We start from the raw sequence: 27,399 nt of genomic DNA on the forward strand, positions 1-27,399 counted from the left end.
ATTTAGTGTTTTGGGTACAAACATAGAAACATAGAATATAGGTGCAGGAGTCGGCCATTTGGCCCTTCGAGCCTGCACCGCCATTCAATAAGATTATGGTTGATCACTCCCTCAGTACCCCTTTCCTACTTTCTCTCCATACTCCTTGATCCCCTTAGCCATAAGGACCATATTTATATATTTTGCATTTTGACAATGAAAAACAATTGGTTTAAAGGATTTGTATTTCAATAGGTTCGGCTGTTTGAGCGCTGCTAAAGTGTCTCTTGTAGAAGGCCTAATGACAAAATGGGTGGTTGTTCTGTAGTGATGGAAAATGGACTTTTTCCTGCACCTTGCAACCTGGTAAATTGCCCTTGAGTATGTGAGAGCTGCTGAATTGAGGCTATGTTTAGTTCCTCATGAGGGAAAGGAATTGAGAGTTAGTGGGTGCCTCTCCAGCACATCCAAGGGTTTGGTTACAAGAGTTGAGTTTTGAGAGTATGTTGCTAGCCCACACATGACATTTTGAGGGTAGGGGATGGGGAAAGAAACATTTATTTTTAAATAACAACATTTGTCAATTCATCCCCATAGCTTCCTTCCTATAGCGATGAGGGTGCGCCTAACCTGTCAATGGGAGAATTACAAGGAAAAATGGCCTTGAATTTTCTTTGTCTCCTTTTGCCATGTCCTAACCTTCAGTGGGCCAGTTTCTTCCTCTAACTGCATCAGATTCTACCTCTTTGTGTTGATAAGAATGTACATGTTTCTTAATAATATTTCTGTAAGCTGTAAGCGTTGACTTCTTGTTGCTCAAAATATTTCCAGATAAAACATTGGTTGAAATACAAAAGCAAAATACTGTACTTCAGATGCTGGAAATCTGAAATAAAACAGAAAATGCTGAAAATATTCTGACAAAAGATCATTGACCTGAAACGTTAACTCTGTTTCTCTCTCTGATGCTGCCTGACTTGGAATATTTTCAGCATTTTCTGTCTTAGTTGCTTGAAATATATTCCTTGCATTACATGGCCATTCTCCTGTTCATGTAGCGTTTTGCACTGAAGCCTAATGTGGCAGGCTACTCCATCTGCCTCCATTTTCCATTGAGTGTACACACAAAAGACCCTGTCAATAGGAAGTGGTCTTCCAGAAAAATATAGGGGTAGGGATGAGTTCTGCCAGGCAGAAGTAACTTGGTTTTGAATCTAACTTTATCCTACCAGACGAACACCAGGGCAGTTTGTTGTTTGCAGATCTTTTGATTTGCATCCTGCTATTCCGACATGCAGTATTCGTGAATCTTTGGAATTCTCTACCCCAGAAAACTGGAGGCTGGGTCATTGAATATATTTAAGATGGAGATAGACAGATTTTTGAAAGATAAGGGAGTCAAGGGTTATGGGGAGAAGGGGAGTTGAGCCCAAGATCAGATCAGCCATGATCTTACTGAATGGCGAAGCAGGTTCGAGGGACTAGATGGCCTACTTCTGCTCCTTTTTCTTATGTTCTTATGTATTGGATGAGCAAAAATTTCCTCCAATTAAATATTGGGAAGTCTGAAGCCATTGTCTTCAATTCCTGCCACAAACTCCATTCCTTAGCCACCGATTTGAGTTTTTTGAGGATGTAACTTGCAGTTTAGATAAAGGTGAACCAGTAAATGTAGTACATTTGAATTTTCAAAAGGCATTTGAGAAGGTGCCACACGAAAGGTTGTTACACAAGATAAGGACTCGTGCGGTAGGAGTAATATATTGGAATGGATAAAGGATTGGTTAAGGGACAGAAAATAGAGAACAAGAATAAACTGGTCATTTTCAGGTTGGCAGGCTATTACTAGTGAGGTGCTGCAAGGATCAGTGCTGGGGCCTCAGCTATTTACGATCTATATTAATGACTTGGATGAAGGGACCGAGTGTAATGTATCCAAGTTTGCTGACAATATAAAGCTTGGTGGGAATGTAAGCTGTGAGGAGGACACAGTCTGCAAAGGCATATAGAGGTTAAGTGAGTGGGCAAGAAGATGATAGATGGAGTAGAATGTGGGGAAATGTGAGTTTATTCACTTGGGTAGGAAGAATAGAAAAACAGAATCTTTTTAAAATAGTGAGAAACTGTTAAAGGTTGGTGTTGAGGGACTTTGGTGTCAATGTACACAAAAAACAGAGTGAACATGTAGGTACAGCAAGCAATTAGTAAGGCAAATGGTCTGTTGGCCTTTATTGCAAGAAGGGTTGGAGTACAAGAGTAAGGAAGTCTTGCTGTAGTTGTACAGGGCTTTGGTGAGACCACACCTGGAGTACTGCACAGTTTTGGTCTACGTACCTAAGGAAGGATATACTTGCTTTTGAGGAAGTGCAACAGAGGTTCACTAGATTAATTCCTGGGATGAGAGGGTTGTCCTGTGAGGAGAGATTAAGTAAAATAGGCCTATACTCTATAGGAGCATAAGAAATAGGAGCTGGTGTAGGCCATTCGGCCGCTTGAGCCTGCTCCACCATTCAATAAGATCATGGCTGATCTTATACCTCAACTCTACTTTCCTGCACTATCTCCATATCCCTTGATTCCCTTAATATCCAAAAATCTATTGATTTATGTTTTAAAATACACAACGACTGAACCTCCACAGTCCTCCGCGGTAAAGAATTCCAAAGATTCACCATCCTCTAAGTGAAGAAATTTCTCCTCATCTCAGTCTTAAATAGCTGCTTATCTATTCTGTTAGTTACAACCTCAAAAAACTAACAGATTTGTCAAACGTGATTTCCCTTTCATAAATCTGTGTTGACTCTGCTCAATCCTATTATTTTCTAAGTGCCCTGTTACCACGTTCTTAAGAATAGATTCTAGCATTTTCCCTACTACTGATGTCAGGCTAACTGGTCTGTAGTTCCCTGTTTTCTCTCTCCCTCCTTTCTTAAATAGCGGGGTTACATTAGCTACCTTCCAATCGCGGGAACCTTTCTAGAATCTGGAATTTTAGAAGATGACAACCAATGTATCCACTATCTTTATAGCCACCTTTTTCAAAACCCTAGGATGTAGGCCATCACATCAAGGGGATTTATCGGCTTTCAGTCCCATTAATTTCTTCAGTACTTTTTTTTTTTACTAATACTAATTTATTTCAGTTCCTCATTCTTGATAGACCCTTGGTTCTCCACTATTTCCAGGAGGTTTTTTTGCATTGTCTTCAGTGAAGACAGACACACAGTATTTGTTTAATTTCTCTGCCATTTCCTTTTTACCCATTATAATTTCTCCTGTTTCAGCCTGTAAGGAACCCACATTTACTTTTGCTAATTTTCTTTTTTACATACTTATAGAAGCTTTTACCGTCTGTTTTATGTCTCTTGCTGGTTCACTCTTGTTCCATTTTCCCTTTCATTATCAATTTTTTGCTCCTCTGCTAAATTCTAAAATCCTCCCAATACTCTTTTTGGCAACATTATAAGCCTCTTCCTTTGATCTAATACTATCTTTAACTTCTCTTGTTCGACCACTTTTCTTGTGGGGTTTTTGTGCTTTAAAGAATGTATGTTTGTTGTAAATTATGTCTTCTTCATCATCATCATCATAAGCAGTCCTTCAAAATTGAGGAAGACTTGCTTTCACTCAAAGTGAGTTCTCCGGTGGCTGTACAGTCCAATGCGGGAATTACAGTCTCTGTAACAGGTGGGGCAGACAGTGGTTGAAGGAAAGGGTGGTGGGAAGCCTGGTTTGCCACACGCTCCTTCCGCTGCCTGCGTTTGGTTTCTGCATGCTCTTGGCGACGAGACTCTGGGTGCTTAGCGCCCTCCCGGATACTCTTCCTCCACTTTGGGAGGTCTTGGGCCAGGGATTCCCAGGTGCCGGTGGGGATGATCCACTTTATCAAGGAGGCTTTGAGGGTGTCCTTGAAGTGTTTCCTCTGCCCACCTGGGGCTCGCTTGCCTTGTAGGAGTTCCGAGTAGAGCACTTGCTTAGGGAGTCTCGTGTCGGGCATGTGGACAATGTGGCCTGCCCAACATAATGTAAATTATGTATTAATTCTTTAAATGCTAGCCATTGCTTGTCTACCGTCATATCTTTTAATGTAGTTTCCCAATCTATCTCAGCCAACTCATCCCTCAAATTTAAACAAAGCAAACTACGTAGATATAAGACCCTAGTTTCAGATTTAACAGAATTTTACATTAAGTTTGAAAGTGATTTTATCATATTATGGTCACTCTTCCCTAAGGGCCCTTTTACTACAAGGTTATTAATGAACACTTTCTCATTGCACAATACTAGATCTAAAATAGCCAGTTCCCTAGTTGGTTCCTCAACATACTGATCTAGAAAACTATTTTGTATACATTCCATGAATTCATCCTCCACACTATTACTGCAAATTTAGTTTGACCAGTCTATATGTAGATTAAAGTCCCCCATGATTATTATATTACTCTTGTTACATGCGCTTTAATTTCCTGATTTATACTGTACCCTCCATCACAGCTCCTGTTTGGGGGGCCAATAAACAACTCCCTCCAATGTTTTCTGCCCCTTGCTGTTTCTTAGCTCCACCCAAACTGATTCTACTACTAGATTTTCAGAGCTAAGATCCTTTCTCTCTACTGTCTTTATCCCATCCTTTATTATTAGGGCTATCTCTCCTCCTTTTCCATTTTGCCTATCCCTTCTAAAAGTAAAGTATCCTGGAATATTTAGTTCCCAACCATGGTCACTTTACAACCACGTCGCCGTAATGACTATTAGATCAAACTTATTAATTTCTATCTGCGCTAGTAATTCATCTATTTTGTTGCAAATGTTTCACTCATTCAGATATAGTGTCTTTAGCATTACCTTTTTTTCTATTTTTCCCTGATGACACCTTAGTCAATGATGCCTTATTACCTTTGTTACTCTCTCTGTCCCTTCCTGACCCACTCTGCTTATTTTTACCCCAAACTCTGCTCGGCTCTAGAGCTTTGACATTTCTCTTGCTGCTTTTAAATGTATTCTTTCCTGAATCCTCCCACCACCCCTTCATTAGTTTAAAGCCCTGTCTACTGCCCTAGTTATTCAATTCTCCAGGACATTGGTTCCAGCCTAGTTTAAGTGGTGCCCATCCCAAAGGAACAGCTTCCTCTTTCCCAGTGCCTCATGAAGCAAAACTCCTGCCTCCCACACCACTCTTTGAGCCATGCATTTAACCTTCGAACCTGCTTATCCCTATGCCAATTGGCGAGTGGCTCAGATAACAATCCAGAGATTATTACCTTTTGAGGTTCTGCTTTTTAATTTTGAACCCAACTCAAACTCTCAGCAGAACCTCATTCCTAGTTCTATCTATGTCGTTGGTTCTTGTGTGGACCACGACAACTGGATCCTCGCCTTCCCACTCCAAATCTTGTCCCCTATCACAACTACATTCCCTTTCACTCCCCCACTTGAATGGCCTCCTGCACCATGATGTCATGGTCAGCTTGCTCATCCATCCTGCAGGATTTTCCCTCATCCATACAGGCAACAAGAACCTCATACCTGTTGGATAAGGACAAATACCGAGGCTCCTCCAGCACTGCATCTGGGGTCCCCTTACCTGCCTGAGTTGCACTCACACCCTCCTGTCCCTGACCACTAACCAGATCTATAGCACTACCTAACCTAGGGGGTGTGACTGCCTCCTGGATCAAAATGTCCAGGTAACTCATCACCCCCTCACCTCACCCCCCCCCCCTCACCTCACCCCCCCCCTCCTCACCTCACCCCCCCCCCCTCACCTCACCCCCCCCCCCCCTCCTCACCTCACCCCCCCCTCCTCACCTCACCCCCCCCATCTCACCTCACCCCCCCCATCTCACCTCACCCCCCCCCCAACCTCACCTCACCCCCCCCAACCTCACCTCACCCCCCCCAACCTCACCTCACCCCCCCCAACCTCACCTCACCCCCCCCAACCTCACCTCACCCCCCCCAACCTCACCTCACCCCCCCCAACCTCACCTCACCCCCCCTCCTCACCTCACCCCCCCCCTCCTCTCCTCACCCCCCCTCCTCTCCTCACCTCCCCCCCCCCTCACCTCACCCCCCTCCTCACCTCCCCCTCCCCCTCCTCACCTCACCACCCCTCCTCACCTCACCACCCCCCTCCTCACCTCACCACCCCCCCCTCCTCCTCACCCCCCCCCCCCTCCTCCTCACCCCCCCCCCCCTCCTCCTCACCCCCCCCCCCCTCCTCCTCACCCCCTCCATCCCTCCCCTCCATGTCTGCACCTCAGACTCCAGCTCAACTCTGAGCTGAGATTCATCAAGATGCAGGCACTTACTGCAAACGGGGTTGTCCGGAATCAGAATGCTCTCCACAAACTCCCACATGCTGCAGTTGCGGCACACCACCTGCACTGCCATCCCTATATGATCTTGTTCTATTTAATTACATTTGTATTTAAGTACCTTAGTTTACAGTTTAGTTTCTCTGGGCTGGATTTTCAGCTTTGATGATTTCGGGGCGGTAAAGTTCGCACCCTGTCATCAAGATTGGGCAGCTGGGCCCCAAGTCTGGGGCGCAGCACTAGGGAGGCGTTGTATACCTCTGTTGGACGTTTGCATGGGAAAATTGCGAGCTAAAGAACCGGGACGGGAGTGTTCCAAGAGACGCCTGGGGAGAAATAAAAAAACCTGAAAAAAACCCTACAAGAACATTCCCAATTCGTAGCCCACGCCACCACAACATGAATCGCAAAATAATTAAAAGAAAAAACAATCGCATGTACCTTATGACTGCATTACTTACCTCTCTGCAGTCGGTTCCCCACCCGATTTCCCAGGTGTTCACTGCAGGGCGCGCTGCGGTGTGTATGGATCAGCCGGGAGTCAAAAAGCGAACCGGTGTCACAACCAGGGGCGTTGCATACTGGCGCAGTTCTTCCAGGTGGTACTGGTCCACACCGCCGCTAAAACCGGCCCCGATAACCTCTGCGGGGCGCTGGAGGCTAACTTCTCGCCCAGAAGACCTCATTGCTGCCGCTCCGGGGCAGAAAATGGAGCGCAAAGGACTGAAAATCTGCCCCATTGGTTCTAGATTAAGTTATGGGTAATGAAATTAACTATATATCTGTAACACAAAGCATTGCAAGTAGTGTAGGTAAAAAGCAGCAACTCCTTCCACCTCTTTTCCGAATTCCCACACTTTCCGAATTCCCAAATAAAACACTCTGTTTAAGACCACTTTGTGCTCTGCAGACCTGTTTACTGTTATACTTTCGGAGCCTCACCCAAGTTACAAGTGATGACTCAGCTTCCCTGCTCCTGGTGATTAGCACCTATTCAAGACAAACACTTACAGCTGACTGACGGTTAACTGCTACCAGCAGGCAGCTTCTGTTAACTAACAGTTTTTACAGTTCTACGTTTAAATCAAAATGTTAAACTCCATACAGTTTAGAAGAATGAAACGTGATATCATAGAAACATAAGATTCTGAGGGGGGGTTGACCAGGTAGATGCTGAGAGGCTGTTACCCCTGGCTGGATAGTCTAGATCTAGGGGGTCTCATCTCAGGATAAGGGGGTGGCTATTTGGTACTGAGGTGAGTAGAAATTTCTTCACTCAGAGGGTTGTGAGTTTTTGGAATTCTCTACTTCAAAGGGCTGTGGATGCTCAGTCATTAAGTGTATTCAAGGCTGAGATAAATAGATTTTTTGACTTTGTGAATCAAGGATTGGCCGAAAAAATGGAATTGCGGTCAAAGATCAGCCATGATCTCATTGAATGGCGGTACAAGCTCGTGGGACCATATGGCCTACTCCTGCTCTTCTTGTGTTCTTAGTTTATTTATGACTCCATCCCCCTCCCTGGCCACTGTCTGAAGTTGAACCAGAGTTCCAAAAGCCATTTGGTAAAGTTCCACACAAAAGTCTATTGGTTAAGCTCACTGCTTTCGGGATTCAATGTAAACTTTTTGGGAATGGATAAGAATCTGGCTGAAGGGTTGAAAACAACAATCACTGGTGTTAGTAGGCACTTCAGGGCGGGGTGAAATTCTTTGTGAGGTGCTCCATGGCTCAATGTTGGAGTCAATACTGCCTTGAATTTACATAAATTAGTTGGATTCAGAAAATGTAAATTTTCAGGTGATCCTAAACTATAGGCTGATTTAGAGGATCTTTCCACCATTCCTGGGAGGAACTAGGGAGAACTGCAGAGGGACTGGAAATTCAAAACTGAAGAAAAAGGGCGAGAAAATTGGCATAAATGCTCTGACTAAAGATATTGGGGGCGAAATTGTCCTGCGTCCCAATTGGGGGTGGTAACCTTCCGGAGCCAGGACTTTTAGCGGAATTGCCCTTGCTGCCCCTGAAAGGAAGCTGAGTGCAATCTCCCACGCCCCACTTCCTTTGGGGGCGGTAACTGGGGCAGGGAGTCGAGCACTACGCGGACCCTCTTCAAAGCCCCTCCCCTTCACTTAGAGGGGAGGGCCCTGCGCACGCTACACAGCGTCTGATGGCCTCCACTGGGCCACCAGGGCATCGTGCGACCGGGCCAACAGCCCGGCACCCAGGACGGAGTGCCGAGCTGCACGATTGTGGCCCAGACCACGTTATGGCCTCCATCATCGAGCTGATGAGAGTCAGCCATCAAAAAAAGATGGTGGCATGGTACGCTGGCACCCTCCTCTTTAAGCACCGCCCCAAGAGCGCGACTCGTGAAGCTGGCGTTGACATCCACCTGCGCCAGCATTGCGGGCAAATTTCCCCCACAGGGCGTTAAGGAGCTGGCGCGGGTCGATGAGGGGTCGCCACGCACGGCAATGACATCATCGGCGGTTGTGCAATGGTCTGGGGTGCTAACTGCAGGATATGGTACTGCCGTAGCAGCTCCTCAGTAAACTCCAGGGCAATTTCCAGGGAGGCAATAGCGACCCTCTCCCCCGGGCGAAAACTGTGTTAGTGCCCAGTGGAGGCGCCAACAGGGCTATAAAAAGGGCCACTTTCACCCCCATTAGTTTCTATTGATCTGTGTGATCCTTTCATCTGATCATAATGGGATAAAGAGAAGTGTCGTGGGCACTAGGTTTCCTGATTGGTAATTTCTCTTGATCAGTAGGGTTGGTTCATTCACTGGGATGTTTTACTGCTAATAGACTTTAATTATATGTTACTGCATCCATGCTGCTCTCTTATTGCAGAGAGCGCTGAAATTTCCAGAGGAGCCTAAAACTAGTATGGAGTTTCTAGATCTGGTGCAAAGCCTTCTGTGTGAAGCAAAGCAGCGTTTGAACTATGAGGGACTCATCTGCCATCCATTTTTTACAAACATCAACTGGAACAATATCAGACACAGTAAGTTATTCCTGTTAAATGGTGTGCATCCTCACTGGCAAGAAGTTGTGTGACAATGTAGTTGTGTACACTGACCAAATTCACTTTTATTCTGAAGCATTTACATAGAGTTAAAATTAAGTGGGTGACTTACATAATGATTTTGACACTGCTGGCCAAGGAGCTACGGTAATGCATTTACTTTTCCTCCAACAAAATTTCATGATTAATTTAACTTTTTTCTGTGGGTATGATAATTTCCTTGCCCATTGCAAGCAGACTTGTAAGAAAATCCTGCTCTCATACCTAACTTCCAGTCATCTCTGTTGCAACCATCTTTCTCCTCAAGTTATTGCTACTCTCTTGATTCTCTTCAACTCCAAATTTACAGTTCTATGAGCTCTTCATCCTCACCGCCCTTTGCTGCCCTCCCTCACAAGGCCACATTTATTGCCCATCCCTAGTTGCGGTGAGAAGATGGCGGTGAACATTTTCTGTGAATTGATGCAGTTCTTGAGGGGATGGAATCTCAAAATGGTGTTCGATAGGCATTTCCAGATATTGACCCAACGATTGAAGGAATGTCCAAGCCATGATGCTGTGTGATTTGGAAGGAAACCTGAAGGTGATGGTGTTCCCACAACATTGCTACTTTGTCCTTCTCTGCACGGGGTAGGGAGGCGCTGGTGAAGTTGGTGAGTTGCTGCATTGCATCCTTTAGATATTGTTCCAGTTGATATTTGAACAGTCTTCAGTTCCGTTTGTATATCCTCAGATAATGAAGCAGTTATGCCCACATGCAGCAAAATCTGAATAACATTCAGGCTTGGTCTAATAAGTGTCAAGTAACATTTGTGCCACACAAGACCCAGGCAATGAATATCTCCAACAGGAGAGAATCTAACCACCTCCCCATGACATTCAATGTCATTACCATCGTCAAATATCCCACCATCAACATCCTGGGGGTCACCATTGACCAGAAGCTTAACTGGATTAGCCACATAAATACTGTGGCTACAAGAGCAGGTAGAAAGCTGGGTATTCTGTGGCGAGTGACTCGCATCCTAATTCCCCAAAGTCTTTCCACCATTTACAAGGCACAAGTCAGGACTGTGATGCAATATTCCCCACTTATTGGTTGAGTGCAGCTCCAACAACACTTAAGAAACTTGGCACCATCCAGGACAAAGCAGCCCGCTGGACTGGCACCCCATCGACCACCTTAAACATTCACTCCATCCATCACCAGTGTACCATGGCTGCAGCATGTACTCTACAAGATGCACTGCAGCAACTTGCCAAGGCTTCTTTGACAGCACCTCCCAAACCCACGACCTCTACCACCTAGAAGGACAAGGGCACCAAGCACATGGGAACACCATCACCTCCACTTTCCCCTCCAAGTCACACACCATCCTGACTTGGAATATATCACCATTATTTTGTCATCGTTGAGTGCAAATACTGGAACTGTCTACCTAACAGCACTGTGGGAGTACCTTCACCACATGGACTGCAGGGATTCTAGAAGGTGGCTCACCACCACCTTCTCGAGGGCAATTAAAGATGGGCAATAAATGTTGGCCTTGCCAGTGGCGCCCAAATCCTGTGAATGAATAAAACAATATTGTAGCCATAATGTGCCAGTGGTGGAGGGGTAGATATCCAGTCCAGTGGCATGATCAAGCAAACTGCTCAATCCTAGATAATGTTGAGCTTGCTGCTGTAACCGTCCAAAGGACTAGTCTGTATTCCATTGCACTCCTGACTTGAGCTGTGTAGATAGGCTTTGAAGGGTCATAAAGTGAGCCAATTGTCCCAGTTCAATCAGCTTCTCTGATCTTACAGCCATAGTGTTGATATGGCTTGTCCAATTAAGTTTCTGGTCAATGTTGATCTGTAAGATATTAATCATAGGAGACTGCGATGGTGGTGTGCTTGCAACTCTTGCCCCTTCCTCTCCCTGTTTCACACACTTTTCTCTTTTGTGCTCTCTTTACTGTTGCTCTTTTTCTTTCTCCTTTTTTATCTCCTGATATTTAGGAATCCAGCTGTTTGTTTCTGCTAAAATTGAGAGTTTCAACCCCTAGATCTCTGGGCTCAACCTGACTGGAGCAAAGCGGTGAATATTCCTGAATATTGTAGCAGGGAGTCTCACTTTGCTTCACTCGAGTCAGGTCAGCCCCTGACCCTGGATTTACATTGAGCACTTGTGCCAAGAGAGTCTACAGCTGTAGAATAAATTTAGCCTTAATCACCTAGTCAAGTTTATTAATCAGTAGAAAGATCACCCCAACAATCCTTGGTGAGAGAAACCAGAGCAGGCTTATATTGCATTTTAAAAGGTTACCTCATAGTTCAGCTGTGTTGTGCAATAGCATAGTAATTTCGCAAACATGCTTTTTTTTTTGTCAGCTAGCAAAGGAGGATCATACTTCAATAGTCACTAGTATTGGGGCTAATGTGTCACAGATGGATTACTCTTGCAGCTTTCTCGACTTTTGTACAACTTTAAAGGTTCCCTCTTTTGGGAGGCTGGGTGCCTCACTTGTTGGACCTGCGCTACAGTTCATCTGAAACAGAAACCGGTTGGAACTTGGCTGATGTTTCATGCCTTCCAGTCTCTAATTCAAAATCAATTGAAACATCTGTGGGTAGAATAGCACTGTAGGATCTTTTAATATAAATAAGGATGTGCTTTAGTACTTGGGTTTTTGCCCCAATGTCATATTGTTTCACAAAAACACCAGTGCATGGGTGGTACTCCTCCCTTTATAATGCTAATGGATAGAATATGAAGTACAACAAAGGGCGAAAAGCAGAGTACTTTTTTTAGGGCTACGCATCAACATTTCTCTTTAGGCCCCTATAGATTGGTTACCTATAAATTGGGTACCAGCCTCGATTTTATGGGGGCGCCACAAGACGCCCAATTTATCTTTGGTATAAATGGTAATATTGTGTCCGAGGTGCTTCCCTTGAGATAGATGATATAATTGGTAGCAATGCGTAGCTCTGTCACTCTAATCAATGCATTAGTTGCAGTGTGAATATGGATGAACTGTTCACTGTGCTGCTTTATTTGTTACAACAGCCTTGGATTAATGTTAATCAATTTTACCTGTAGTATGATGAGCTTGATATTGATTCGTGTGCACACATTTTGTGTTGGATGTTATTTGGCATTTGCTGAGAGTTCTGTTTATACTGCTATATACATCACTACAGTCATCTATTCTGTGGGCTTGTAACTGGGACTTTATTATGAGTCATACATTGATGAATATACAATGAGGAAAAACTACACTGCACTGTAGAACCAGTGAGCTCTTCCCTCCAGAAACTGGTAATGTGAACTGTTGCTCTCGTAATGTGATGGTCTGTACCTAATGCTGACAGACCTGCTCAAATAGGGGAAATTGTGATGTTATGTTAGCCTGTTCTGGAGTTGTAATGGCAGAAGGGTGGCTGTTGGGAATCATTCGGGGTAGAGCTATTTAAATTAATACTATAACTGGATTATGAATGCTCGTTGTCTCCTTTCCACAGTGGGCTGATTTATAACTGTTATTGATCTACTTCATGAGGGACGCTATTACATGCAGGGATGTAGGCATGTTTTGGTTTATTTCCTGAACCCATCTATGTAATATGTAATGCTGCATTAATGTCTGAATGGAATAGAATGCCATGGAAACAGGATTGCCAGTGTAAGCAGTGGTACAGTACACGAACAGTGTGTAGGTGTTCCGTCCCTCTGAAGGATAGGCTCATATTGATCCACAGCATAATTATAGTCTCCAAGCTGCATGTTAACCTTTTCAATGCTGCAGGAGAAGTGGAGCTCAGTACTGAACTCTACATCAGCAGGCAATTTGTTTTGTCACCTAGTCTTCATTTTTCTTTCTAGTTTTAAGTATGTTGGAATAAATTATTGAATTTCTGCCGATCAAATCATTTTTGTTACCGTGTTCACCAAGCTAAAACAGTTTAATCCTGATTCCACTTTGTGAATATTGAGTGAGCAACTCTCTGCATTGAGTGGTTTGTGTGTAATCCACCTGCTTTGCCCATTGTTGTTTTTTTTTTTCTCCCTTTTGAAGGTAGTGAGTTGTACAATTAATTTGGCAAGCGTTGACAGCCCTCTGATACCTTGCCCAGAAGGCCATTTTGATCTGAGCCCAGGCAGTAAGTGTTGGAAAGCTATTTAACCTTAATGGGATTTCCAAGCATAAACCTGACTATATTGGAGAATTTTACAGCACTCATCATCAGATGGTTATCAAAGAAAGGAACTCTGACTGATTATTGTTTCATCCCTAGCCCCTCCAGCCAAAGGACTCTGAGATTAATTGTAATGTCCTCTTGTAAGTAATATTTGCTTACAGTAACAAGGGATTGAACCTGGCACCTTACTGGTCTGGCTGTCTCAGCATTGCACCTTGTGCTTTACTAATTAGGGGAGTGAGAGTAATCTTTTACTGGTATGGTACAACTCATCACTTTTACATTGGAGCAACTTGAATGCTTAATAACAAGGGAGCAGATCTAGAAATGGAACCCAAAATGGCATCTAAAATTGAATTTGTATTAGCATGTACATCACGGAATGCAAGTGCAAAAATATTGTAGCCCAAGTGCCACTTAAAATATATTAAGGATTGGCTGTTTATTCATGAACAGATGAAGCCCTGCTAGAAGTGATGTTATGCCTGTGGTTCCTAATCTCAGTAGATTGAGATGTCCAAAGGAAGGTTGCAACTTCTCCAGAGAGAGAAGTAAAATGGATGGGCGATCTGGGCTGTACTGCTCTTGCTTGCCATCTAGTGGTTGGTTACAGTGCAACATTAACAGAAACCTGGATGTTGGTTGGCTTGTCTCCAGTTGGGTAATGGTGCAGGTTGAGGGAGGGGGTAGAACCTAAAAAAAAAGAAAAAAACACCTTCAAGGAAAAAAGCAGAAACTGCAAATATGGCAGCAATTGACAGTAAATTTGTCACGGCTCCCTATTCTGATGTGTTTGCAGGACAGCTATGTTTCACAATTGCATGAACTTAAACTGAGGGATGCAGTGTGGGAATGGAATTGAGAACAAAGTCACCCATTCGGGAGGAGGTGCATGTTTGTTTTAGCAAGATCCCAAACACTCTTTTGCCTATTATAGGAAGAAGCCTTTGAGGGCCAATCTACCCACTCAGTTACCATCTCCAATTCAACCTGTACTATTGGCCCAGAATTTGCAGTGGGTAATAACAGTGAGTGAACTGTGGTCACTGTTATTACCTCTTTGCAACTGACCATAACTTCAGGATTTAGCACATGTGCATCCTAACGTGGAAAGACTGAAGTTGTGGTCTGTCATTTACTGCTCCAACACCTGGCTGAGCTGTGAAACCTCCCCTTCCTCCCCCCCAATAGCCGGTAATCAGTGTAACTGACGAAAACAGGCTTTTCCGCGCTAATATCGCTGTTAAGTCCCTCGTTAAAAGTTTAAACCTTTTTGGCTTCGGTGTAACTGGGGTTTTAATAGCATATTGACTGCTTACCAAATGTTATGGCCCTGAAAATTTTAATTTCTTGGTGTCAAATTTCTCTTATAATAAAAATGACAATTTTTAAGAAACTTAAACAAAATCTATTTTTTAAAAGTTTGTTCATATTTATTTCAGGTTTACCTTTTCCTCATGTGAAAGTCCCAGTCTTTGCTCTGACATTTTTTTAAAAGTCAGAATAAAAGGAGCTTTTACATTTCCTGGTTCCCTGCCTGTGAGAATTCTGCATTGTGATTGGCTGCTTAGACAGCTTGTTGACGTCACAGCAGTTCCCGCCATGGAATTCCCACTACACTGCACTTAGCTCAATTGCACATTGAAAAAGGCAAACTTCTCGCCACAGAGATCGTGAGATCTTTATGGGAAGCTTTCTTCGGAGCCAGCGGCGAACGCCTTTGCTTCGCCACTGACTGCAAATTACGGCCAGTATTTTATTTCACAGAAACCAATCCGTGGAACAGGAGAACAGCAGAAATTGTCAGGTTGATTTCACAGTCTACTTTTTGGTATTGTGCTTCTGCCCCTCTACCTGTGTTACCGTTCTATAATCATGGTAGAATTTGCCACTGGAGAAGAAGAAAGGAGAGATGGTACATTTTAAATCCTGTCAGTCAAGAAGAATTACAGTTTAACAATGTGAAAGTAAATCAAGAAAACTGAAACGTGTGTTTAAAAATACCAGGGAGGCTAGTAATGCCTTCCACAAGGATTTGATCCTTTATATCTCATCGCTTATAAATGATTCTCCATAATTTAGGCAAGGTTACTGTTCCATGTTTTTCTATGATCTGGAAACTTGCTGTGTTTTATATATACTAGAAAGATGTATTTCAGGTCAGAACTATAACATCCTGTATGCGTTGCATGAATTTGTATGATGCTAATAATTTCTAATCTCCTTCATTAGACATTTAATCCTCGTCAGTAAGCTATTGCCTCTGCACAAACCTTGCCAGAATCTTGGTAATGCTGGGAGACAGAATGCAGCTTGCTGATAGGATGGCAGGGTATCTATTTAGGAAGCTTCAGATAGATCACAGGACTGCTTAGTTAGCCTGAAAGGTGGCCAGCCCAGCCCATGCTACTTCCCTGCCAGATGGTACAGTCCAACCAAATAGTAAGGTTCAAATCAGGATTATTGAGTGGTTTAGATCGACAATGTGCCTGACTGCTGTAGTGCCTGCAGATGTTTATGTACACAACAAAGGGGTTTGTCTCTGTCCCTTTTGGAAGGTTCCCTTCAGTTAATCTTGGTATTGTGTTTGGGATCCTACATGGAAGCTGTGCTGCATTATTGGACAGCTCAGAACTGCCATGGTTAAACTTGCAGTCTCTCAGAAGAAGTAAATTGGCACAAGTACTGCAGTGCTGACTGAGTTTAGCTCCTGGCATATTCATTATTCAAAAAATCGTACTTGTAGTGCAGAAAGAAAGTTTCTGTAGGCAGCAGTCTGCCATTGTCATTTGGCTCTGCAGCAGTATCAGGATTAGTCATTTCCAGGATGGTTCTTGATGGATTGAGAATGATTATAATATATTGATGATCGCAGTGTTCCAGAATGCTATGTAAGTAACGGTCTCTGTAGCCTGTCTCTTCATTATCGGTTAGCTGGGTACTAGCCATTATGGAAACGTAGTGAATCCATATGTAACTATTGTGGTTCTTAATTATTACAAGAAGTAAGGATATTGCAGCATTGTATGTCTATTATGAAGTTCTCTACTGCTTGGAATCCTTTGACATCGAATAAGGGATGACGTATTTCTGTAGCATAAGGATAGGTGGAGCCTAGACTATTATTTATAATTTTCCTCCAATGTATATGTGACAGTATCTTCATACAAGTACAATGAATATGTAATACAGTGAAGCTTTTGGGTGCATCTGCAGAGCTGTATTAGAGATCAGCCTGAGCCTGTATGGCTGTCAGGTTATCTGTGAGTAAGATCCACTTTTACCTCAAACTGATGTAATGAGCTGTGACAGCCTATTGAATACACAGCTCCAGTAGTGACTCACTCCCCATTTTTATTGGTAAGAATACATGTCGGCTGTTGCCTCTTCGGTCTCTCTACTTTTGCTGAATTCCAGCATATCTTGTGTTTCCCTTGCAGTTCCACCCCCTTTTGTACCCACTCTGGAAACTGACGATGATGTGTCCAATTTCGATGAACCGGAGAAAATCTCGTGCCCGACGATCAAGGCACGGCAGCTGAACAGAACGGGTTTTACAGGAGAGGACTTGCCATTCGTGGGATTGTCCTTTACTAAGACACTGGCTGCACTCTCCCGCTCAGAGTAAGTGTGATCACTCAGTTAACCCTTTCAGCCTCAGCGTAATGCAAGTAAATCTGGAAAGCAGCAGTGCATTTCAGTGTAACAGACAAAGTCTGCCAATTGTGAATTGAAATACTCGAGCAATATTCTCTTCAGTACAGTTATCTGTTGACCTTTTAAATACTGAGTGATTTGTAAAACACCTCTTCACAGAAAGATGTTGCTTCATTAAACTTCCAACTTATCCAAGCGGAGGTTAACTTGTAGAGAATTCTTGCTTTTACAAGACTTGTTAGCTAAGCTTGGATCAAAATTTGTAAGTACCACCATTGTTACCATTTGAGTAGGGTCTAATGCTGGAGCCTAGTGTCTAGTTTTCTGCCTTTGGATCTTGCTGTTTCACTGTCTGCAGATTATTCCAGTGTGTGTATAAACTGCTTTATTACTGTGAAACTTCATCTTTCTATTTGAGCAAAGTGCTTCTTGAATAACATCAACCTACACTTGACAAGGATCAAATGTTTCAATCATGGACACTTTGAAACAATATTTGGCATGCTCCCCTTATTAATGAACTGTGCTGAGCTGGACCAAAACAGAAATAAACTGCATCCTGATTCCAGTCAAGAACCGACGTACCTCAGTATGACTTGGCGAATTGCATCTATTTCTATGAATAGGACCTCGGGCGTGGTAATTACGGTGATCTGTCAAGAGACTGGTTCCAGGCCTGATCTGATGGGAGGATTGCACATTCCAATTTTGTTCAGTTGAAGAATGTAGATATCAATCATTTTAATAGATTTTATAAGAAAGTTGAGTAATGTAATAGCCGCATGCAGTTGTTGGTTGAACCTTTTGTGGTTCTGGGAAGGGGTGAGGGCAGAATTGCGGAAAATGGGACGGATACAGTCGAGGGTTCTATCAACCACGGTGGAGGGGAATCCTCTGTTGAGGATAAAGGAAAACAAATTGCAAGCACTGGTGTGGAAGATGGCATCGTCCGAACAGATTCCACCTTACATAAAAGATGTAGTTGTACCAGAGAGGGTACAGAGGAAATTTACGAGGATGTTGTCAGGACTGGAGAATTTTAGCTGGGATTGATTTCTTTGGAACAGGGGAGGCTGAAGGGGGATTTAATTAAGTTGTATAAAATTATGAGGGGCCGAGATAGAGTGGATAGGAAGGACCTATTTCCCTTCGAGAGGTCAATAACCAGGGGGCATAGATCTAAAGTATTTGGTAGAAGGATAAGAGGGGAGTTGAGAAATGTTTTCACCCAGAGAGTGGTGGGTGTCTGGAACTCACTGCAGAAATCCTCATCACATTTAAAAAGTATTTGGATGTGCACTTGAATGCTGTAACTTACAAGGCTACAGATCAAGAGCTAGAAAGTGGGATTGTACTAGATAGCTCTATTTCGGTTGGCACAGACACAATGGGCGAATGGCCGCCTTCTGTGTTGCATACATCTATGGCTCTATGTGACGGAGATGGAGAAACTGGGAGAATGGAATAGAGTCCTTGCAGGAAACCGGGTGAGAGGAAGTATAATCAAGGGAGCTGTGATGTGAAGGCGAGAGAGGGGCAGAAATTTGAAGAAAAATTGATGCAATTTTCCAGTTCAGAGCAAGAGCATGAAGTGGCACCAATACAGTCATCAATGTACCGGCAACATAGAAACATAGAAAATAGGTACAGGAGTAGGCCATTCGGCCCTTCGAGCCTCCACCGCCATTCAACAAGATCAAGGCTGATCACTCCCTCAGCACACCCCTCCTGCTTTCTCTCCATACCCCTTGATCCCCCCAACCGTAAGGGCCATATCTAACTCCCTCTTGAATATATCCAATGAACTGGCATCAACAACTCTCTGCGGCAGGGAATTCCACAGGTTAATAACTCTGAGTGAAGAAGTTTCTCCTCATCTCAGTCCTAAATGGCCTACCCCTTATCCTAAGACTATGTCCCCTGGTTCTGGACTTCCCCAACATCGGGAACATTCTTCCCGCATCTAACCTGTCCAGTCTCGTCAGAATCTTATATGTTTCTGAGATCCCCTCTCATCCTTCTAAACGCCAGTGTATAAAAGCCCAGTTGATCCAGTCTCTCCTCATATGACAGCCCAACCATCCCGGGAATCAGTCTGGTGAACCTTCGCTGCACTCCCTCAATAGCAAGAATGTCCTTCCTCAAGTTAGGAGACCAAAACTGTACACAATACTCCAGGTGTGGCCTCACCAAGGCCCTGTACAACTGTAGTAACACCTCCCTGCAGCTGTACTCAAATCCCCTCGCTACGAAGGCTAACATGCCATTTGCTTTCTTAACCGCCTGCTGTACCTGCATGCCAACCTTCAATGACTGATGTACCATGACACCCAGGTCTCGTTACACCTCCCCTTTTCCTAATCTGTCACCATTCAGATAATAGTCCGTCTCTCTGTTTTTACCACCAAAGTGGATAACCTCACATTTATCCACATTATACTTCATCTGCCATGCATTTGCCCACTCACCTAACCTATCCAAGCCACTCTGCAGCCTCATAGCACCCTCCTCGCAGCTCACACTGCCACCCAACTTAGTGTCATCCGCAAATTTGGAGATACTACATTTAATCCCCTCGTCTAAATCATTAATGTACAATGTACAGCTGGGGCCCCAGCACAGAACCTTGCGGTACCCCACTAGTCACTGCCTGCCATTCTGAAAAGTACCCATTTACTCCTACTCTGCTTCCTGTCTGACAACCAGTTCTCAATCCACGTCAACACAGTACCCCCAATCCCATGTGCTTTAACTTTACACATTAATCTCTTGTGTGGAACCTTGTCGAAAGCCTTCTGAAAGTCCAAATACACCACATCAACTGGTTCTCCCTTGTCCATTCTACTGGTAACATCCTCTCAAAATTCCAGAAGATTTGTCGAGCATGATTTCCCTTTCACAAATCCATGCTGACTTGGACCTATCATGTCACCTCTTTCCAAATGCGCTGCTATGACATCCTTAATAATTGATTCCATCATTTTACCCACTACCGATGTCAGGCTGACCGGTCTATAATTCCCTGTTTTTTCTCTCCCTCCTTTTTTAAAAAGTGGGGTTACATTGGCTACCCTCCACTCCATAGAAACTGATCCAGAGTCTATGGAATGTTGGAAAATGACTGTCAATACATCCGTTATTTCCAAAGCCACTTCCTTAAGTACTCTGGGATGTAGTCCATCAAGCCCTTTTCAATTCCATCAATTTCCCCAACACAATTTCCCGACTAATAAGGATTTCCCTCAGTTCCTCCTTCTTACTAGACCCTCTGACTCCTTTTATATCCGGAAGGTTATTTGTATCCTCCTTAGTGAATACCGAACCAAAGTACTTGTTCAATTGGTCTGCCATTTCTTTGTTCCCCGTTATGACTTCCCCTGATTCTGACTGCAGGGGACCTACGTTTGTCTTTACTAACCTTTTTCTCTTTACATATCTACAGAAGCTTTTGCAGTCCGTCTTAATGTTCCCTGCAAGCTTCCCCTCGTACTCTATTTTCCCTGCCCTAATCAAACCCTTTGTCCTCCTTTGCTGAGTTCTAAATTTCTCCCAGTCCCTGGGTTCGCTGCTATTTCTGGCCAATTTGTATGCCATTTCCTTGGCTTTAATACTATCCCTGATTTCCCTTGATAGCCACGGTTGAGCCACCTTCCCTTTTATATTTTTACGCCAGACAGGGATGTACAATTGTTGTAGTTCATCCACGCGATCTCTAAATGTTTGCCATTGCCCATCCACTGTCAACCCCTTAAGTATCATTCGCCAATCTATCCTAGCCAATTCATGCCTCATACCTTCAAAGTTACCCTTCTTTAAGTTCTGGACCATGTTCTCTGAATTAACTGTTTCATTCTCCATCCTAATGTAGAATTCCACCATATTATGGTCCCACTTCCCCAAGGGGCCTCGCACAATGAGATTGCTAATTAATCCTCTCTCATTACATAACACCCAGTCTAAGATGGCCTCCCCCCTAGTTGGTTCCTCGACATATTGGTCTAGAAAATCATCCCTTATGCACTCCAGGAAATCCTCCTCCACTGTATTGCTTCCAGTTTGGTTAGCCCAATCTATATGCATATTAAAGTCACCCATGATAGCTGCTGCACCTTTATTGCATGCACGCCTAATTTCCTGTTTGATGCCCTCCCCAACGTCACTACTACTGTTTGGAGGTCTGTACACAGCTCCCACTAATGTTTTTTGCCCTTTGGTGTTCTGCAGCTCTACCCATATAGATTCCACATCATTCAAGCTAATGTCCTTCCTAACTATTGTATTAATCTTCTCTTTAACCAACAATGCTACCCCACCTCCTTTTCCTTTTATTCTATCCTTCCTAAATGTTGAATACCCTTGGATGTTGAGTTCCCAGCCTGATCATCCTGGAGCCACATCTCTGTAATCCCAATCATATCTGTTAACATCTATTTGCACAGTTAGTTCATCTACCTTATTATGGATACTCCTTGCATTAAGACACAAAGCCTTCAGGAATGTTTTTTTAACACCCTTTGTCCCTTTTAGAATTATGATGTAGTGTGGCCCTTTTTGTTTCTTGCCTTTGTTTACTCGGCCTTCCACTATTGATTTTTACCTTTCTACCATCTGTTTCTGACTCCATATTACTTCGCCCTGTCTCGCTGCATAGGTTCCCATCCTCCTGCCATATTAGTTTAAACACTCCCGAACTGCATTGGCAAATGTTACCCCCAGGACATCAGTTCCAGTCCTGCCCAAGTGCAAACCGTCCCTTTTGTACAGGTCCCACTTCCCCCAGAACTAGTTCCAATGTCCCAGGAATTTGAATCCCTCCCTCTTGCACCACTGCTCAAGCCACGTATTTATTCTAACTATCCTGCTCCCTCTACTCTGATTAGCACGTGGCACTGGTAGCAATCCAGAAATTACTACCTTTTTGAGGTCCTACTTTTTAATTTAACTCCTAGCTCCCTAGATTCAGCTTGTAGGACCTTTTCCCGCTTCTTACCTATATCGTTGGTACCTACATGTGCCACGACAACTGGCTGTTCACCCTACCTCTCCAGAATGCTCTGCAGCCGCTCTGAGACATCCTTGATCTTTTCACCAGGGAGGCAACATACCATCCTGGAGTCTCGGTTGTGGACGCAGAAACTCCTATCTATTCCCCTTACAATAGAGTCCCCTATCACTATAGCTCTCCCACTCTTTTTCCCGCCCTTCTGTGCAGCAGAGCCACCCATGGTGCCATGAACCTGGCTGCTGGTGCCTTCCCCAGGTAAGTCATCTCCTCCAACAGTATCCAAAACGGTATATCTGTTTTGGAGGGAGATGACCGCAGGGGACTCTTGCATTACCTTCCTGCTCTTGCCTTGTCTCTTGGTCACCCATTCACTATCTGTCCTAACCCTTGCCTGCGGTGTGACCAACTCACTAAATGTGCTATCCACAACATTCTCAGCATCGCGCATGCTCCAGAGTGAGTCCATCCATAGCTCCAGTGCAGGCATGCGGTGTGTATGGAGCTGCAGCCTATTCCAAGAATAGGCAGGCAACCCATACGGGTTCCTAAGTGACCCCTTTTATTTGAAGGATAAAAGGTTAAAGGAGAAGTTATTTAATGTAAAAACAAATTCAGCTAGGCGGAGGAGGGAGCGGGTGGATGGGGACTGTTTGGGCCTCCGTTCAAGGAAGAAGCGGAGGGCTCGCAGACCATCCTGGGGGACGGAGTGTAGATGGTTTAGACATCCATGATGAAAAGGAGGCAGTTTGGACCAGAAAACTGGAAACGGTTATATTGGCGAAGGGCATCAGAAGGGTCTTGGATGTAGGTGGAAAGAGACTGAACCAGGGGAGAAAAAATAGTCGAGGATAGGAAGAAGTCAGTTCTGTGGGGCTAGAATAGGCTGAAATGATGGTTCTACCAGGACAATATTGTCTGTGGATCTTGGGAAGGAGGTAAATGTGGGCTGTGTGGGTTTAGGGACTACGAGGTTAGAGGCTGTGGGAGAGAAGATCTTCAGAAGAGGTCAGTGATGGTCTGGGAAACAATGGCTTGATATTCGGTGATGGGGTCATGGTCTGGGGGAGGTAAGAGGAGGTGTCGGAGAGTTAGCATCCAGCCTCCTCAAGGTAGAGTTCTGTTCACTAAACAACAACAGCGCCGCCCTTGTCAGCAGGTTTAATGACAATATCAGGGTTGGACCCAAGGCAACAGAGTGCTGCAAGTTCAAAGGGAGGTAGGTTCGAGAGAGTGAGGGGAACAGAGAAATTGAGACTGCTTATGTAATGCCTGCAGTTCCCAATGAAAAGATCTAGAGAGGGTAATGATTCACTTGAATGGTACGCCATACTACAGTGGAGTGGGACTTGAGCCTACAGCGTGTGACTCAGAGGTGAGAGTGTTACTTACTAACTGAACCAAGATGACAAGATCTGATGTATGAACATGGCGAGGTGCGCTGTGATGCAACCTATTTATAGGTACATACTAACTGATTGCAGAGCCCTAATTGTTGCTTAAAATTTGGCGGCTGGGCCCGTTGTGGGAATATGCTTAAACTATGCATGCATGAAGGGACGTGGCAGTCAAGTACAGTGCAGGATTGCTCAGTGTAGAGCAAAGTAACTTGAGTGCCATGCAGAGATTAGACTTGGTATATGAAAATGATAAAGTGTGGTGTCTGAATGTGGTAATAGGTATGATGAGCTTCCATTAGTAACCTGGTATGTACATGCAGCGATGGGAACTGCTATATGAACACAATATCGTAGAAATAACTTTTTCATGTATTAGCATGTGAACGTTTAACGTGTTTGCAGTATTAGTGTATGAAGACGGTAGTCAGAGGAATTTCATACAATAGCAATGCATCTATGAATCTACATAGCAACATAATAGGACCTGGTGTAAAAACATGTCATGCATGTAGTGTTGTCTTAACTTGAGTATGAAAATAGGACCTGAAATAGTGTAATCTTGGATCCATGGTCTCCTATAGGTTTCATCACATCCAAAGAGGTTCAGATACCTGTTTTAGGTGAATGGTCATTCTGGTTGTATCAAACTTTGTTTCAGTTGCAATCCTCATTCTAAGCATTTGTGTACTGCACTCCCTTTATCATTTGCAACCACAACAGATTCCAGGTTTAAGTTGAAATGTACATTTGTGGTGGGTTAGAATACTTTTGAACATTTGTTGTGATGCTCGCAATCTGTGAGTGATGGGTGCTTTTTCTCCAGATTAAAGTTGTGTTCAGATTTTGTAGTGTTGTGATAGCTGAATAAAATTTGATAATCGGGTGATTTGTTTTTTTCTTTTAGTTATACTTAACTTTTGCAGGAAAATCAGTCGGGTGCTGTAAAAGGTTTTAGGCTGTAAGCATCTATTATTCGCTTTATTTTTTTAATATCCTTGTCCTATTAAGTACATCAGTAAGAAAGGCCATTAGATAATTATGCCTCACTCGTGTCAACAGGGTTATTCTTTTTCTGACAGTGTAGTTTGAAACATGACACTTGCTCATATGGACATGTAATGGTGTCCTGAGTTTGCAGTCATTGTGTGCAGGCTACTTCTCCCAGCACATACACGCACACACAGATCTTATTACCAGTGTGATTCTGCCAGTTGGAATTGGGTGGACTTGTGCTGGTAAGTAGATTTAGCAGTTGCACAGTGCATGTTGTGATCATGTATTGTTTGTTTGAGCCTGTGGATTTTGTGAATCTGCATATACAGAGTTCTGGCATCTTTATGACGGTCCTGACTTCGAGCTACTCTACCATTTTCTGCATTTTGTTTCAGTACTCTCTCTCTCTCTCTCTCTCTCTCATTATTTGTGATACCTCTTCTAGTCAAAGATTTGGTCCAGAATGAGAATTTGTATACAACAGAGTGGGGGATATCACATATCCATACAATTTATAGAATCATAGAATGATACAGCACAGGAGGCCATTTGACCCATCAGTGTTTATATGCTATTTCTCTATTAGTATAGCCAACAATCCCATATGTTTTTTTAACAGCCTTCTCACTTTGCCCTCCCATCCTCAATGTTTTGCATACATACACCCTCAGATGTTCATATTGCCTCTCATCATTTTTTTGTAACAAAATGTATCACTTCACACGTCTCTGTTACATTTCATCTGCCCATTTCACCAGTCTGTCTATATCTTCCGAAACTCTGTTGCTATCTGCCTCATTGTTTACTACATTTCTGAGTTTTGTATCATCTGCAAATTTTGAGATATTGGCAACGGGTGTTTTCCCATTATGGAAACAACAGTATCGTATTGGTATGTGGAAGTTTAACTTCTTTCAAAGAATGAGGCAGTCCATTTCTAAGGTAGTTAATCTAACATTACCCAGATTCAAGCAATGTATTCAATGCCAATAGATCATTTCATTGCTTTTTGGTCATTGTCCATGTTTCACTGGTTATGTCACAATATAAACATAATACAATGCCAATTGTTCCTTTTTGCTCCACAATTTTGAAAGGAGGCATTCCAAATTGAGGTGCAAGTTTCTGAGACCATATTATAATGGGTACAGTACTGGACCAACAATCCAGACTGAGTTCAAATTGTGAAAATGGAATTCAATAAACCAGGTAATTTGTGGACTAGCACTAGGGAAAAAAAATGACCATAAAAGTTGCCAAATTGTCAGCAAAATCCCAACTAGTTCAGTATTCCCAGTCTCTCACTGCGTGATTAACTCTTTCTCTGAAGCTTTTCTCTGGGGCCTCAATTATTTACAATCTATATTAATGACTTGGATGAAGGGACCGAGTGTAATGTAGCCAGATTTGCTGATGATACAAAGATAGGTGGGAAAGCAAGTTGTGAAGAGGACACAAAGAATCTGCAAAGGGATATAGATAGGCTAAGTGAGTGGGCAAACATTTGTCAGATGGAGTATAATATAGGAAAATGTGAGGTTATCCACTTTGGTAGGAAGAATAAAAAAGAAAATTATTATTTAAATGGAGGGAGACTACAAAATGCTGTGGTACAGAGGGATCTGGGGGTCTTTGTACATGCAACACAAAAACCTAGCATGCAGATACAGCAAGTAATTAGGAAGGCAAATGGAATGTTGGCCTTTATTGCAAGGGGGATGGAGTATAAAAGTAGGGCTGTCTTGCTACAACTGGAGTACTGTGTACAATTTTGGTCTCCTTATTTAAGGAGGGATAGACTTGTATTGGAGGTGGATCAGAGATGGTTCACAAGGTTGTTTCCTGAGATGAGGGGGTTGTCTTATGAAGAAAGGTTGAGCAGGTTGGGCCGATACTCATTGGAGTCTAAAAGAATGAGAGGTGATCTTATTGAAACGTATAAAATTCTGAGGGGGTTTGACAGGGTAGATGCAGAGAGGATGTTTCCCCTCGTGGGGGAATTTAGAACTAGGGGGCATAGTTTCTGAATAAGGGGTCGCACATTTACAACGAAGATGAGGAGGAATTTCTTCTCTGAGGGTTGTGAATCTTTGGAATTCTCTATCCCAGAGAGCTGTGGAGGCCAGGTCATAGAAACATGCAAAATAGGTGCAGGAGTAGGCCATTCGGCCCTTGCAGCCTGCACCACGATTCAATATGATCATGGCTGATCATGCAACTTCAGTACTTCATTCCTGCTTTCTCTCCATACCCCTTGATCCCTTTAGCCGTTAGGGTCACATCTAACTACCTTTTGAATATATCTAACGAACTTGTAGAGAATTCCACAGATTCACAATTCTCTGAGTGAAGAAGTTTCTCGTCATTTCGGTCCTAAATGGCTTACCCCTTATCCTTAAACTGTGACCCCTAGTTCTGGACTTCCCCAACATCGGGAACATTCTTACTGCATCTAACCTGTCTAATCCAGCCAGAATTTTATGTTTCTATGAGATCTCCTCTCATTCTTCCAAATTCCAGTGAATATAAGCCTAGTCAATCCAGTCTTTCCTCATAGTCAGTCCTGCCATCCCGGGAATCAGTCTGGTGAACCTTCACTGCACTCCCTCAATAGCAAGAATGTCCTTCCTCAGATTAGGAGACGAAAACTGTACACAATATAAGAACATAAAAACATAAGAATTAGGAACAGGAGTAGGCCATCTAGCACCTCGGGCCTGCTCCGCCATTCAATAAGATCATGGCTGATCTGGTCGTGGACTCAGCTCCACTTGCCCGCCCTCTCCCCGTAACCCTTAATTCCCTTATTGCTTAAAAATCTATCTATCTTTGA

General features: G+C 43.5%; 1 protein-coding gene across 2 annotated transcripts in view; it reads left to right on the forward strand.

Annotated features, from left to right (window-relative positions):
• LOC139268860 (citron Rho-interacting kinase-like) overlaps nucleotides 1-27,399 on the forward strand; it is a 336,825-nt gene that overhangs the window by 75,172 nt on the left and 234,254 nt on the right. For both annotated transcript variants that reach the window (XM_070887645.1, XM_070887646.1), the window contains exons 9-10: nucleotides 9,152-9,305; nucleotides 16,955-17,138. In XM_070887645.1, the coding sequence (XP_070743746.1) occupies nucleotides 9,152-9,305; nucleotides 16,955-17,138 (338 nt within the window). The remainder of the gene's footprint in view (nucleotides 1-9,151; nucleotides 9,306-16,954; nucleotides 17,139-27,399) is intronic.

Source organism: Pristiophorus japonicus, chromosome 8 (assembly GCF_044704955.1).
Source record: "Pristiophorus japonicus isolate sPriJap1 chromosome 8, sPriJap1.hap1, whole genome shotgun sequence".
NCBI lineage: Eukaryota > Metazoa > Chordata > Chondrichthyes > Pristiophoridae > Pristiophorus > Pristiophorus japonicus.